This window comes from Astatotilapia calliptera, chromosome 13, assembly GCF_964374335.1.
Source record: "Astatotilapia calliptera chromosome 13, fAstCal68.1, whole genome shotgun sequence".
NCBI lineage: Eukaryota > Metazoa > Chordata > Actinopteri > Cichliformes > Cichlidae > Astatotilapia > Astatotilapia calliptera.
The window spans coordinates 18,708,793-18,725,470 of NC_137434.1; the positions used below are offsets into that span (position 1 = coordinate 18,708,793).

Consider the following 16,678-nt stretch of genomic DNA (forward strand, 5'->3'; position numbering starts at 1 on the left):
GGAGCACCAATTGCTTTTAATTTCTAGTTTCTCGAGGAATATGAGGATATAAAGAAAAGCACTCTTTTCCAGTGAATAGTTTTGCTGTCTGGGTTTTTATTTTTATTCCTATTTATTTCTTTATTTAGCATTATGGTCTTATTTTTTTTTTATTTCTGTTTATTTATAACAATATGGTCTTGATATTAACTTAGACACTTCAAATGAGAAATTATGGGCACAAAAAACAGATATTGGCAATACCAGAGCAAAGCTGCTGCCATCACTGCAGAGGTCTTACTACTGAAGTTAGTGGGGGATATTTTTTTCCGTAATTGGTGGTCCTGGTCTGACATCTTTTCAATTAAATGTCAGAAAACAATCTGAAGAGCTTTTAGAGATTGGATTTTGTTTTATCCCCTTAGTGAATTCACTCAGATGGTTTTGTAACCTCTAGGAGACACATTTTTGTTAGTAAGCCTCCCAAGAGATACACTGCTACTACAAGCTTTACCTCTCTCTAGTTCCAGGTTTTACCCAGTCCTCGAGGAGCAAAAGCTGTTCAGCCAAAGAAGGGAAGCTTCAAGAAGATTATTAAAAATCAGACTCAGTTTTAGGTCCACAGGGAGGGAACTAGAATAAGATAAGCTATAGAGATGATTAGTAATCAGCAACCGTGGTTAATGTTAATCAGAGGTTCATATTAAAGTCCAGGCTGGCATTAATGAATGCAAAGTGTGTTACCTTGGAGACTAAAAAGATGAATTTATGAATTTTTCTTAATATTATTTCCAATTAGATTACTAGATTTGAACCAATGAATAACAATGATTTTATTTAGGAGTATCTGATGAGAACCAAATTATGAGGAAAAGCTCTCAGTTCTTAAAATTGACAAGAACTATTATATTAGAACTATTATAGCAATTTTTTTTAAACATAAGCCACTGCAGTTCTGTTGCATAATAAAATAACAAAATATAACATTTATGAGTCGTGTTGCTAAGCAAGTACTTTTACTAGTCCTTTATGACCTGACTGCATTTTGTATCAGATTACCCTGAAGTACTCTGTTTTCATCATCTTTCTTTTCATTTGAATATGTAAAATGTGGGGTCCAGATAAGTGGATTGTTATTGCATTGATATTGTTCGTGCTCTTCTTTCTCCTTCCTCCAGGGTACTCCGGCCAGTTTGGTTCGCTACAGAGTGGATCTGAACAGATCGCCATACAGTGGGAGTATTTTTGATGTGGAAGCAGAAACGGGGAGAATTATCACTAAGGTCAACCTCAATGAAGAGCCCAGTGTCACCTTTAACGTGAGTGACAGCCATTATGTCAGCAGAGGTGGTGATGAGGTCCCTTTGCTTAAAGTGTCAGTGTCACTTAATGGTTGCAGAGATGAGGCAGAAAAAAAGATGTGCTGTTTAAGCTTTTAAAGGAGTTAAAGCTGAATTATGTTTGGGTGGGTGGTATGTGTTATTGTGACATCTGTATGAATGCCTGGACCCAAGGTTTCATTTTAACAGGATGACCACTGCTATTTACCTTACCTGTCAGTGCCTTAAATGTTGTGGTTGAGTAGTTTATAGCACATAAGACAACCGGTGTGCTAGTGGCAGTAAACGGTGTTTAGTTATGATTATCAGCTGAGTGATTGTGAGAAATATGATATAAGATACAGTGGCGGTGCTGAAAGCCTTATAATGATTATAATGGTATAATGATAAAATCATCATAGTCATAGTGCTGTCTTTTGTCTGTCTGACTTGTTTTAAAGTGATACAAGTTCCACTAAATGTGTGTAGTCTTTTTTTAAAATGATACTTTAAAATCAAATAACGTTTTGATTTTAACTAACTTGCCTCTGTGACAAATAATATAGAGTTTTCTAGATAAAACAAATCCCCTCCCAGGCATTTTACATAGAGCTATTTTTAACAATTTCCAGTGACTTTACATAGGCTTGTGGGTGTGAACACTTGAGCATGCGCTGCAGCATATTGTGCCCTAATCTGTCTTTTTTTTCTTTTACTTACACTCTTTTTTTTTCTTTTTTTTTTTTTTAAAAGAAACAACATTTTTATGTTCATTCTCTTTCAGCCCCACCCTCCCTTCCCCCCCTTCCCCGAGCTCCTTTCTCCACAGTCTATGAATGTAGATCAATACGTTCATTCTCACTCTCTGGGAGCTTTGCAGCCTGCTCGCCACAGCAGATTTGCCGTTGTGTCTTTATTAGGATGCCGAACATGTTTGCAAAAATGACTGGCAATCCCCAAAAAAGGAATTATTTGTGCAGAGAGCAGACGTTGAGGCTAAAAAAATGTATTAATTTAGTGCTTGCATTTGCATGTGTCTTTTGTTCACATGTTTTCTCTTGCTCCACTGCAGCTCTTTGTGATAGCCTATGACAATGGGGAGCCAGTGAAGTCTAACAGCACTATGGTGGAGATCACAGTCCTTCAGCCTTCTCGCATCCCAATCTTCACCCAGGAAGAGTACACGTAAGTCTCCTTGACACGGCTGTTGATGTAGCTGCCTCCAACCTGTAACTTCACACACCAAAGAGCAGTTTAGGCTGTAGTGCCAGACAGGGGCAATAGGTGTAAAACGCTGGAGAAAGTGGACAAGAACACCTGAAGACACATTTGTGTCTGTGGTCACATCACATTCATCTTCCCCAATATTCTGATCAATATTTAAGCAGTTGGTGATATGCACAAAGGGTTTGAGGTCACAATTTCATGAACATTTATAACTGTGTTAATGATGGCTTTACAATACATGACAATTTTATTTATATAGCACATTTAAAAAACCACAGGTATGCCAAAGTGCTTCACAGAACGAGTTAGAGCAATAATAAATACAAATACAAATAAAATATACTAACAGGCGGGTCACATAACTAACCAATAATACACCAGGCATAGTAGGCACAACCCGAAAGGCTGAAAGTTAAAACATTATAAATATTAATAAAGCGAAAAAGATAACTTACAGTACACCAAAAATGCGGGCTCTAGGAGGCGGGGAAAGCAAGGCTAAACAAATACGTTTTTAATTGAGATTTAAAAGATTGAATTGAATCAGACGCCCGAATAGCTAGAGGGAGGTTATTCCAGAGGTAGGGTGCGACAGCGGTGAATGCCTGGTCACCTCTGGTCTTGAGCCGAGATCTAGGTCGCACCAGGAGCATTTGGCCCGCTGATCTAAGCGCTCTCCCGGGGATATAAAAGCTGAGGAGATCCGTTTGCGTTATTGTTCTCATGTCATGAATATTCTGCAAAGAGGTATCATTTCTAATACGGCATCTCCCAGCTCCATGATGCTCTTCTCTGTGCTTGACTGATCACTGAGTTTTATGTATCAATATATATTAGAGCTGCAGGGTAGATGCTGCATATCATCGCTGCTGTAAATCACATTTGTGTCTGTCTGTGGGAGAAACAGGGCTTTCCTCTGAGTTTATTAAGAGTCTCTTTTGACAAGATCAACCACTTAGACTGTTAAACTTGCAGAGGAAGATGCAAGATGAGAAGACATAATCTACAGTGGCCTAAGATGACTAGTGGATTCGCATACAATATACCCTCTATAGACATGCTCATCTACAAGGTTGGGTGGGCTGATAATACTCTGACTCAGAAGGAGGCCAAGAAGTCATACATAATTGAATTATATAAATGTAATTAGAATTAAACTATAATTCAAAATAAACATGGATTATTAACCTGCCAGCTGACACTGCTGAGAAAAGTATTCTTTGATGAGGGCAAACTAGTGTTAACGGTTGTTTTTTTTGTTTTTTTTTATTTATTTATTTTTTTGCCGCTTTAGGTCAAGTTCTGCAGCATTCAGACTGTGAAGCGTTAAGGTCTGATGGCATAGTTACCTGGCACATTGCGGTCATTAGGAGCTTAAAGTAAAGCTTGTTTTAAGTGGATTGATTTACTAGCTTCTATGTCAGTTAGACTAGGGAGTGTTGGCAAGACTGTCTTCTGCAACAGAGTTCGGTAGGCCTTTATGCATAAGACAGGGAAAAGTAAGTCCTCACCAACCTGTCAACGCAGCACTTTAGGTTTTATTTCATTGTTTGTGCCTGGCTTTGTCTTTCAGCCTATCTCACCTTTGGTAATTTGTACCTGGTAGAGTGTGTGTATATGTGCATTCCTCATATGGTTCAGTGTGTGCACACCAAATAAATAATTCCCTGATGGTTTATAATCCAGCACTTTGTGTGTGTGCTCACGTTCCTCCGTTGCTCAGCTTTATTCAATGATTGATACACAGGCACAGCAACATAGCTATTAAAAGGCTATTGATTAATGCTTTGAATAAGTGGTATGTCTGAAGCACACTCAGAAGGTCGAGACCACAGGCATAGACCTCTGTAGGGTTTCACATTAACAATGCTAACCAAACGCAGTGGAAGGCCTGCTGTAAATTATGAGCCGTGAAAGCATTAGCCAGGTGCTTGAGCCTCTCCTGCTGGACAAGGTTCTCTCCAGTGAAGAGTATCCAATCTGCTCACTCGCAATGATCTGTCTCCTCATTCCCAGTCACTCTGTCTCTCCACATTGTCCTCCCCCCCCCAAGGAACCTTCTGAACACAAATCACTTTCTAAATGTCCACTGAAGATCTCGTCTGTCTCTGTGAAGGCAGTTAGTTATAGCAGCAATCAGGTGAGCTATGCCTACAGCACCAAAGCACACAATTAAAACAACTCTGCAGGGCTTTGGCTGACTTAATGATTTTTTTCTACTGCTTTATGGTTGGTCTCCTCCATCTGTCAGAGGGAAATGAGAAGCTCCCAGTCAATGCTGGATAAAATAAATGGCTTATGCCGTAGTTGCTGCTTTAGCGGCATGTTACCACTTGCTTTTCAGAAGAGTTTAGATAAACATCTTGTTGTTTTTGTCTGTCTGAAATGTAGATAAAAGCATTATCTCAATATTTACTTAAACCTATATCTACTATGAAGCCATTTTCTCGACGCAGTACGCAGTTTAGTGTTTTCTTATTGAAATATGTAAGACTATCCCCGAAGGTCTTGCTGGATGCTGAGTGGGAACATGTGCTGCTCTATAACTTGTGTGTACCTTTCAGCACTGATCATGCCTTTCCAGATGTGCAAGCTGCCAATTCCATAAGCACTGGTCCACCCACATAGAGTTGTGGGCTTTTGATCTGAGAGCTAATAACAAGCCACATGGTTCCTTCGGCATCAGTGTTTTAAAAAAAAAAAAAAATTGTGATTCGTTTGACCAGAGACCAGTTTCCATTTTGCCTCACTCCCATTTAAATGAGCTTTGGCCCAGAGAGGATGATGTTTCTGGACCATGTTTACACATGGCTTCTTCTTTTCATGAGAGAGCTTTAACCTGTAACTGGGAATAGCATGATAAATGGAGTTCACAAATAAGAATTTGTGGAAGTTTTCCTGATCCCATGCAGTGATTTCTGTGACAAAATTGTACGTTTTCAATGATTTGTTTTCATTTTAAATGATCATATTATGCCCTGTAGATGATGAGATATTCTAGTTTTCACAATGTCATGTTGAGAAACATTATTCTCCACAATTTGTGTATGAAGTTCTTTGCAGATGATGAACCTCTGTCCATCTTCATATTAGAGAAACTCTGCCTCTTTAGGATGTTCTTTTTCTACCCAGTCATGTTACTGATCTTGTGCTAATTAACCTGTTTGGTTCAAAAATGTTCCTCCACCTGTTTTCATTAGTACAACTGACTTTTTCAGGCTTTTTTTTTTTGCTCCTTTTTGAGACATATTGCTTGCCATCAATTTAAAAATGAGTCAATATTTTTCATAAAATAGTAAAACGTGTCAAATGGCTATTTTTAAAATATGGTTTTTATAAGATTTTGACATTCTACACAGAATCTCAAAGTTATTGGAACTGAGATTGTATATTAAACTTTATCTTTTTCCCTTCTCATCCTCACTTTCTCTTCTCAATCACACACAGCAGATTTTCTCTTCTTTTTGCCTTCTGAACTGTCAGACATCAGTTCCTTGCTGACTTGTTGATTCAGCAACTGGAATGATGTAATTACTATGCTTTAGTTTTTCAAGGCAACAGGATGAGTATTTGACACTGTTTAAATATATTATATGCTTGAACTAATTCTCTATTCATTTAAGGCTTTCCAGTGTGTTTTTATGTGAAAGATTGTGAAGAGATTAATTATATCAATGTGAATGAGCAGACAATGATTTTGCTCAGGTTTTTTGGGTGATAAAGATTTTTCTGGAGCTCTATCATTAAATCAGAGTGAATGGCTCCTTTAAATGGAACTCACGCACACAACCCTTTAGGGAAGTCTTTAGCACTGGGCACATGGGAAGCAACTGAATATTTACTGAATATATTTTTTCTCTCTCTGTGTGTGTGACTAGAGAGGAGGGCTAAGCTGCTATCTAACATGGACCCACTATGTGAATCCTCCTTCTTGTACTGAGGCTACATCTCTGGCCCTATGTTACAAACCTGTGATCTGAGCAGTTTCCCGTGCTGCTTATCTCCCCCACGGCACTTCACCTTCTAAATCTACTCTAGATCACATGAGACTTTTGCCTCACTGCTTCTGAGTATGTCATTTTGCTCTCCTCCACTTCATCCTCCTCCCTCCCCCCTACCTTGCCGAGCTCGCACATCCCCCGAATTTTTCTTCTCAGCTTATATCTCTGTCCGTTTCTTTCTCACTTTCTCTTCCCTTTGCGTCTCTCCTCATTTTATAGTTCTTCATTTTCTCCTCAGCAAAGGGATGTATTTCTGTAAATGTCAGCTGTCACTTTGGTGTAAGTTATGTGCTCATTATAACTAAATGCTCATTGCATATATGTTGCATTACTAAACATGTAATGCTATTTGTTTCCAGGTGTTATTTTAAGCACATGTCTCTGGAAATAATTGTGTTTTTCTAGCAAATATTCAGTTTTATACAGAGTATTTTCCTTCTACTTTGTGTTGTTTCAGAAAAATAACTATCATAAATGATATACATTTCATTCTACCTGCACACTTTCCAGGAGATTGCAATAGTTGGCCTTTTTTACTAAATGGAAAGAATATCATGTGGCCGTTATGCAATACCTGTCAATAAATAGTTTAGTAATCTTGGTGAGAGCACTACAGCACATCATCAAGCAATGCTCTTATTTTTAATGCTAGCACAATGAAGAGTGTCAACATTATCACAATAAACAACATAGTGTCACTGCTTGTGCTTGCACCCACATTCCCACCTCAAGTAATTAAACCATTACACAAAGTGGCAGTATGCTAAATTTACATGTGTGCATATCCTTTATTTGCATAATGTAAATGAACGTAAAAACACTTTTAAACACTCAACCTTATATAAAGTTACTGTTGTTGTACTTTTCCTTTTATAGTTGATTTTCAAAAAGTTTCAGTCCAGTACCTGAATATTTTCAGGGAATTTTTGTTATTTAAGCTACTAAACACTGACCTGTGAATCATTCAAGCTGACTAAAGGCACCAAAGTTAAGGGCTGACCCAGGGAATGTAGGAAAAGAAATTTTAGGCACATTGTCACCAGCAGCTTGTCACAAAACCACACAATATGCTCCTATTTCTCTAGTTGAACCCGTGAAAATGGCAAAGACTACCTAGTTTGGCAGGAATTAAATAGTTCTTTATGCCTGTCAAACTGGCATAAAATGCTATACTAGGTATTTCCCAAATACCAAGTACCTATACTAGGTGACTGTCAAAGAGCTGTTAGCTGACAACTTGGCATATCTCAGCATGCTGTGCGTTGTAGAGGACAAGAAGCAGCATTAGGCCTAAAAGGAACTAACAACAGCAGATGAACGCCGTGTCTTTAAGAAATAAAGGGAAACATTGATTGTTACTGTACTACTGGACCTGAGACTGGTCCTTCGGTTGATCCATCTACTGTCAAGGAAACAAAACAGGGTGCCAAATAACATAAGCCCTTAGAGAGATAGTCAGAGGCAGCAGTTCTTATGCAGTGATGAATCTAAATTTGTAATTTCTAGTTCAAAGTGTCATCAGCATACACACAGGAGTTCAGGAGAGAGATACAACAGTGAATGTCTACAGCTGTCTGTAAAACATAGTGGAAGCTCTGTTGTTAACTGGGGCTGAATTTATGCCAGTAATGTGTAGGGATGGGTATCGTTTAGGTTTTATCCGATACCAGTACCAAACTGATACTTTTGAAACGGTGCCGGTGCTCAAACCGGTGCTTAAAGAATGGAGAACACAAAATTGGTCCAAAAACCTCTAATGTTCAGCTGTTTTTTTTGTAAAAAGATATCAATGTTAGCCTTTTCTGCAGCTATAGGGCATATATGGTATCACTCTTGGATGGAAGCAGTGCTTAAACAATGGAAAAATCGCAAACTGTGTCCTAAAACCTCTCATGTTTAACTGTTTTCCACTTTTTCTTTGGTCATTTTAGCCTTTTTGGCCAGGGTGAAGGGAGTATCTGCCATCAAACAAGAAGACAGCTGCATGTAGCTATGATGGTGTTTGCTAGTTCACCTTACATGCATTAATGTAATAACGCGGTTAACCTACTCAACGTAAATTACACACGAACAACATTAAGCTACTCACGCAGAGAAGAACGGCTGCTGCTGCCATCATCATCCGTCATCATTTCTGGCAGGGCTACGGGCCAGGACTCTACTCTTCGGGTTTTTGGGGGATGTTGCTAACTCCAGGTCCGATAACAGGCACCACACCCGCAGTAGAGGTGCACGATGTGAGGTCTCGCAGCAAGCTATCAAATACGGCGCATTTCTCGGCTTTTAAAAAAACGCTATGCGTCGCCAAGTGTTTCATCAGATTCGAGGTGTTACCTCCAGTATCAGCTTAACTTAAACTCCCGGAGAGCAGCCATTTGACTTTTCTACCTTTAAAACCCGGAGAGCAGCCAAATGGCTGGTAGGCTTTTAGCTAAGCTTTAGCTTCAGCCAAGTGGAAGCTAAATTGGCTAGTCATTCATATGTATATTAGGTTGTTACCTGGGAATTCTGGAGGGAGGGGAGTGGGGGTGTGATTGAGGGGGTGGGGGAGCTGCTAAAAGCTGTGAACTTCCTTTTGTGTTTCATCTTGATGCATTCTCAATCATCCAGGGAAATAAATCTCCAAAAGTCACCAACTTGGAGTGTTTCAGTTTGCCATCTTAGGGAGAAATCAACACACATGGGTGTATGTCCTTTGTTGCTGAGATTTATTGATAAAAACAGTACAAAAAACCAACCATTTGTACACATATTTACAAATGGCCTGCTGAGTGGTGCATGGAGCATGTTCATTGGTTCATGGACCTCCCTGAACTAATGGCATTTATTGCAATTGTCATCTTGCGGGGGGTTAACAGGGTTCCATCTCTAAATGACTGCTGGTCAGCAAACCTGGGAAACCCACAGATAATTGGAACTATGGCACGAAACCGCTTCCAAGACATCATGCAACACCTACGCTTTGATGACAAGTCCACCCACAGTGATCGAGCAAAGACTGATAAGTTCGCTGCAATTTCCAGTGTGTGGGGATCATTTGTCACCAACTGCATCACGTGCTACAACCCTGGTCTACATATGACCGTTGATGAACAGCTTTTCCCATCAAAGACTCGGTGCTGTTTCCTGCAGTATATTGCAAGTAAACCTGACAAGTTTGGGATCAAGTTTTGGGTGGCTTGCGACCTAAAATCCAAGTACATTTGCAATGTCTTCCCATATCTTGGCAAGGACCCCAATCGTCCCACTGGGGAGAGACTTTCTGAAAATGTAGTAATGAGGCTGATGGAACCATTCCTAGACAAGGGCAGAAATGTTACCACGGACAATTTTTTCACATCGCTTTCACTTGCGCAAAAACTTCTTAGACGGAAAACCACCATCCTCGGCACAGTCAACAAGATTCGCAGGGAAATTCCTTAATCCACTCAAACCCCCACTCCCCTCCCTCCAGAATTCCCAGGTAACAACCTAATATACATATGAATGACTAGCCAATTTAGCTTCCACTTGGCTGAAGCTAAAGCTTAGCTAAAAGCCTACCAGCCATTTGGCTGCTCTCCGGGTTTTAAAGGTAGAAAGGTAGAAGCCTGGGGGTGCTACTGTTAAAGCACTTGTTGCAGGCTGCTGAGTTTGCGTATTTTGCTATGAAGTACAGCCAGACTTTCGACCGCTTCGCCTTGGGCATTTTTAATCTGTAGCTCTGCTCTAAAAGAACCTGGGCCCGCCTACTATCCTCGGAAACGTAAAATGATTGGCTAGAATCTAGCTGAGATGTGATACGTATCACATGTGATACGTATCACATCTCAGGAAAAAAAAAAGCACCGAAATAAAGCACCGAAATGTGCGCTGCTTTTTGGTCTGGTTACTACCATTTATGTCAGAACCGGTGCCATCATGGCACCAGATACCAGTACCCATCCCTAGTAATGTGGGGGGTCTTGTCAAAATTGCTGGAATTTTGAATGCAGAAAACTATCTTTAGCGTTGAATCCACCGTATCATACAATCTGGAAAACCTCTGATTGGCAACGGCTTCATTTTTCACAATGACAATGATTTGAAACACACTGCCCATGTAGTAAAAGCATACCTGGATAGAAAAACACATAATGGAACACTATCAGTCATGGATTGCCTCCCGTCAGACCATGGACCTCAAGATTATTGAACCAGTCTTGAGAGAGAACAGAATAAAACGCCTCCAGCATCCAAAGAAGAGCTTTGAATGTGTTTTTCAAGAAACCCGGAGAACTATTTCTGAAGACTTATCTAAGAAATAAAAAGAAAGCCCACCTAAGAGAATTCAGGGTGTGTCGAACAATGATGGTGTTCATACCAAATATTGACTTTCAAGCTCATTAGTTCTTCAAACCCTGTCTTTCTTTTATATACAGTATTCTCATGTATGTTTGAACAGATTTCAATAATTCACTACACCTATTTTCCATTTTTCTAGCAAAATATAAAGAATTTAGCTATGGCTCAAGGCTTAAGCACAGTCCTTTACAAACAACTTTGTACAGCTTTGAAACATAACTTTTCCCTGTTTCTTCATTAGACGTTGTTACTCTGGTCCTTAATGTGAATGTCAGTGGTAATAGTTTATAGCGTGTAATACTGTAGTATTTTAGTCTGCAGTTTTGTTATATTTATAGACCACAGCACTGCATAAATTCCCTATAGATGCCCTCTGACCACAGTGACTGATTTAATGTTCTCAGTAATCTGATTCATAAATGGCTACACTATGCCTCAACTTGCAAGATACCCTGTAGTTTGAAATACCAGTCATGCTGGACTCCACAGCCATTTGCTACTAATCAAAAAACACTGAGTTAGCCTATATAAGGATGTACTCCACAAAACTATTACTGCTCATTTTAGATAACTAAACAGGAAGATGCTACTCAACTACATATCCTCCATCAACTGTTCCTGACATCAGGTGGAAAACTGCTTTTATCATTTTTAGACAGAACCAATCCAAATCACATTTTCATTTCAGACAAGGTTGTAATTCTTAAATAATTAGTCAGATGACAGGCTTTCATAGCATACATCACTTTTATTGGCAGCCTTCTTGGGACTGTTGTTTTGCCAGACATTTATACAAGTGATAGAGGTGTTCACAGCCTACTCAGCTATCGTTATTGCCAAGCATTTAAAGGGTTAGCTGTAAACCGTACAGCATGCTCACCCACACAACCGCCACTATGCCTCTCTGAAAACCTACATTTAAAGAAGGGGAAAAAGCCCTCTCTTTTTCCATCTATCTGTCATGCTTTTCTGCTATCCTTTCTTCCTCCTCCTGAATCACAGCTGTAAGTTGGGGAGCTCTTTCATGCTGCTGAAGGGCATGATTGATTTTTAGCCACAAGTTTGAGTCTGGTGCCCTGAGCCTTAAACATCTAAACACTAGAAACACACTGACCTTTCACTTGTCTCTGCTAAACAGGCAGGCATCACTTGGCTGTCTAACAGACACGTCTCATTCACCACACAAATCCCAAATATCACATAAAGGTCCATGCTGAGAGCTGGGAAAGACAGCAGTATGATAACTATTATAGGCTCACACTAACTTTCCAAATAAGACTCAATAACAATATAGAGCAATTATGTGTAGAAACGTTGTTTGCGTTTGATAGATGAAGTTTTCAGTCGGCCATGTGCAGCCCAATGATAAATCAAGTCAAGTGGCTTTATTGTCATTTCAATCGCGTGAAGTGGTACAGTACACAGTGAAGCAAGACAATGTTCCTAAAATGGTGCTACAGTACATATAACATATAACAGTCAATCAACACAGGACTACATAAAGTGCAAGTGTGCAAAAATTGCAAAAAACAAAGTGCAACACCAGACAGAACAGAACAATACAGACACAACAGTGCAATAGAAAAGTGCAACAATGACAGTGAGTTGTGCAAAAAGTAACTTGATGTATGAAGGTATGCATGTGTGTCTGTGTATGAGATTGTGTAGATAAGTGCTTGAGGCAGTGATGTGTATGAAGGTGTGTGTGTGTGTCTCAGTCCAGTCACTGAGTGTTCAGGAGTCTGACGGCTTGGGGGAAGAAAGTGTTTTGCAGTTTGGCAGAACATGAACTATAATAGTCTCTTAGTTTATGCCATGACTCACATATCAAATATGAACAGAATTCATATTTAATATCATATCTGACTTTAGTTTTGAGCTCCCCCCATGTATCACAATATTTTAGGACATGCTAATTCAGTATAAAGAAATAAGAACTCACATTGTTCTTCTTTATATCTTCATTGCTATATAAAGTATTTCTGAAAAAGACATCTGTGTCCTTCTTGCTTGAGTGAATTTGGGCTCACAAGATTCCCATAATGCTTCCAACCAATACGAACTCAGTTCAGTTTTTACAGTTTTTTAGGCAAGTAAATCCCAGCTGGCTGTCTCCTTTTCAATACCACATCAGGTCATGGTGTCCAGTATTAAAGAAAAGTATTTTTATCTTCTCATGTGCCGACTTCAGACATGTGACTGGACCCTCACACACAACATTAAAAAGGGGTCTTTATAGTTTGTGCTGACCAGCCCAACAGAGTTTGTATGCTGCCTTTTCTCTATTCTGCTAGGTAGAGTAGTACTAATCTCTTTCTGTGAGTAAAACCTCCAGGTGTTGATGTAGTAGAGTGGCTAATTTGAGTGTAAAACATGCAGAAGGGCAGCAGTGCCCTCATGGCACCTTGTGGTATCACATTGCAAGCCTCAAAAAGCTGGCCTTAGTTTGGACAACACAGTCATCCGCCAGCATCCAAACATTGCTTGCTCCTCTTGTATGCGAAATAACCCGGTGGATGATATGTGAAGTGATGTCCTGTGGGCTGACATGGCTAACCTGGCAAACAGCGTCTGGCTGCACAGTAAATGTTAATTTGCCAGCTTTGCCAGTGTTTTTCGTATTTTCATATTTTTCATATTAAAGCCGCTTTTCTTTCTTGTGGAACGAAGAAAAAAAGGCTGCTGTGAATACAAATGAAATTCTTCGTCTGGTGGATAAGTCCCTCGTAGTACAGCACAGGGAGGAGCATGATCAGAAAAAGCTGTAAACATTGTTCTCTCATTTTATAGAACAGGATGCTATAATTTGAAAACACATAGTTAAGCATCACTTCATGCCAGGAGTGTCAGATTTCTAAGAAGTTTATTAGTTGTTTCTTAGATTCTCTTTTTTCCAAGAACCTATTGGTAACTGTGAGTCACGCGTTCATAAACATTGCTTGTTAATATCTGCCTGCATTACATTTGGTATACAGCTGAGAGAGACTTTGCTGGCGTGGGTAATGGATTTTTCAATTGTACACAAACTTAGGAATATGGGGAAGCCTTGATCGTTTCAAGAAAAACATGTGTCTTTTTGAACTGCTCTACATTAATGATAATATTGTATTTGAAAGCTTGCAAGTATGTCACATTGCCTGTGCAGTGCTGGCAACCTCGAGGGAGATATTTGCACTCGAGCCATAAATTGAAAAGTGCCAAATTACACTTTTAGATGAACATGTAATGTAACAATATTGTCTCAAAAATGGTGAAATAGCTTGAACTATAGTGATTGCTAAATAAGATGTATAATTAAAACAAAAACATAATATGTTGCCACAGTATAGAAGTTGAACAATACTTGGCAAAAGGTTATTGCACTTCAGCTGTTAAGAGTTTAAACTAGAGTGCTGTACATTAACAGAGGCACTTTATTTTATTCAGATGCAATTTGCAGAAGGACGTGACCCAGACATTTTCTCACATTACAACTGTGTTGGCCTCGTCTTTCTCAAAAAAATGAAGAAAGTGTTTTCTTGTCAAAACTGATTGTTATTGTAAAATTAATTGTTAATAACACAGATTGCAGCAACATCATTAGATGGTTACAATCTACTTTTACCATCATAATATAAAGATGGCATGATTGTACATTTAAAGTGGCAATCAGTATGTTCTTTGTTCTTCTGTTTGCTTACTTGTAAAGTAGCCTATACAACTCCAAAGGCAGTCATTTCCAGCAGACAGCTTACACAATAAGGTTTTTTTTTCTTTCTGGAATCTACACTTCACCCTCTAAGCAGTCAGAACTTGCTTTATGTTACTTTAAATGAGTGTTTTCTTTTATTAGCTCAATCAATTCACATTTATGAAAGGGTCGCCACAATAAATAGTGCAAGAAGAAGAAAGGAATGATTAGGAGCATGAGATACAGCAATGATCTTACAGCAGGTGCTAAAAATGATCAGGCTGTTGCATTTCACCACTCTAGTCTTGATGTAAATGTGCACTTCCATTTTCATAAGCATAGCTGTAATATCTGCTGTCTTTACCACCTGCTATTTTTTAAACTTCTAAAGGTTTTTAGCTATAAGGTATTTCCATTTGTCTCTAATGCTATCTGATGCTATCTGGTTATAGTAATATCTATTATCTGCCTTCAGATTCGAGCTGCCACAGTATGTCTGAATCATTGCACAGTGTTGTTTCTCGGTTGAAATAATGCCTTTGACTCTCTGGTTAATCTAATAATATATTGGGGGGGGGGGGGGTTTCTAGCTCTATATTGCTTGAAAATAGGCTCTCGCTTACACATATAAGTTTCCGCACTCCTACTTTGCTCAAAGCAAACTCATGCATCATATTTTGTGATTTCCATTTTCTGTATATGTAACAGCAGAAGGCAGTAAAGCAGTTGAAATGTCAATTTTATATTTTTGTTGAGTGTAGCGGGCTCTTAAGGAGTAGATGTATTCTGTATCTATTTGATTTGTTAATGCTACTTAATGTGTACTTTCAACAGACAGAATTACAGCTTATGCTGTGCTTTTATTGTGGGCTTTTTGGATCTTTTTTTTTCTTCACATTGGTTGTATTATATTGTGTATTCTAGGAAGAGAATTGAGTCTTGCCAAAAAAGATAACTTTGAAATATCTAAGCTATCATGGCACTAGTTTTCAAAACCTTTCGAATATCTTGAGTGGTCCAGGGACCCTATAATACCTTTATCTCTGTTTCTCACTTGCCTATTCCCACTTTGTTTCTCCACCCCTCTTTGGTCTTGCCAAACATAGCATGTAATCTTTAAAGTCTGACCTTCAGTCAATAGCACACAAGACTATAAACTCTCAGTGCAGTGATATTACATTATATGAAAGAGTTGTTAGCTTTTTATGTTGACATGCTTAAAAAAAGAGGAATACTTTTGGCCTTGAATACATTATACTGTATATGTTGATACATTCATTTTTATTAAATTGATTCTTATCATCACCTTCCATAAAAACAATAAAACGTGAATATTTTAGAAAAGTGTCAAAAACTTGTTTAAAACTTAAAATCATATGGTTATTTGTTGGGCAAATGAACTGAATACAGGCTTTTATACTCAAATTTGAGCCAACAGACTGGACCTCTGAGAAGTCAGAAATTAATCAAGCAAAATATTCATAAACATTAAAAAAGCAAAATGGTTATAGTGCAGCTATGGGGTGAACCTGGATGGTGTTCTGAAAATTTGAAGGACTGTTCATTTTTAAAATAAATTGGCTAACTACACTGCTGTACAGTTCCCAATATCTAGAACAAGGCTCTCATAAATACATGCAACACTATAGAAGTCCTCCACATTTTTTTTTCTTTTTTTTATGTTGCCAACTAATTAATTTTAATATCCCGTGATAAGATTCACCCGAACAGGCTACTCACTGTGTAAATCATGCTGTGACTGAGCTGACTTTGCCTGGGCTGTCAAAATTCCTTAAATTTGCCGCCTTAATGGAGAGCATGAACATTGAGTGTTTTTCCTCTGTGCCAACTTGTGTTCAAGCAGGAGCTTAAATACATTCCCTATATATAATTTAGTGCAAGTCAGATGAGTCAATGTTTGTCATTCGTAGAATTTGCTTCCAGGCAGGAACAAACAAGTTCACACCAGGGTGACACAAGAGCTAACTAACAAACTCTCGAGCACAAATCCACCTCAACAGTTATTGAGTTAGACTGATTTATAATTGTTGAACCAAAACTGAAGCGTACTGCCAACATCAACATTCAGGTAGGAAATGTATTGCAACAGTTTCCCGAGTATGTATTTATGGACATTTGCACACTGTTTATGCAATTTG

The 16,678-nt window shown here is 38.8% G+C and overlaps 1 protein-coding gene across 1 annotated transcript in view; it reads left to right on the forward strand.

The window, feature by feature from the left end:
• LOC113035231 (protocadherin-15-like) overlaps nucleotides 1-16,678 on the forward strand; it is a 238,074-nt gene that overhangs the window by 179,907 nt on the left and 41,489 nt on the right. Inside the window, exons 23-24 of the mRNA XM_026190646.2 lie at nucleotides 1,158-1,298; nucleotides 2,371-2,483. Coding sequence (XP_026046431.2) covers nucleotides 1,158-1,298; nucleotides 2,371-2,483 — 254 coding nt within the window. The remainder of the gene's footprint in view (nucleotides 1-1,157; nucleotides 1,299-2,370; nucleotides 2,484-16,678) is intronic.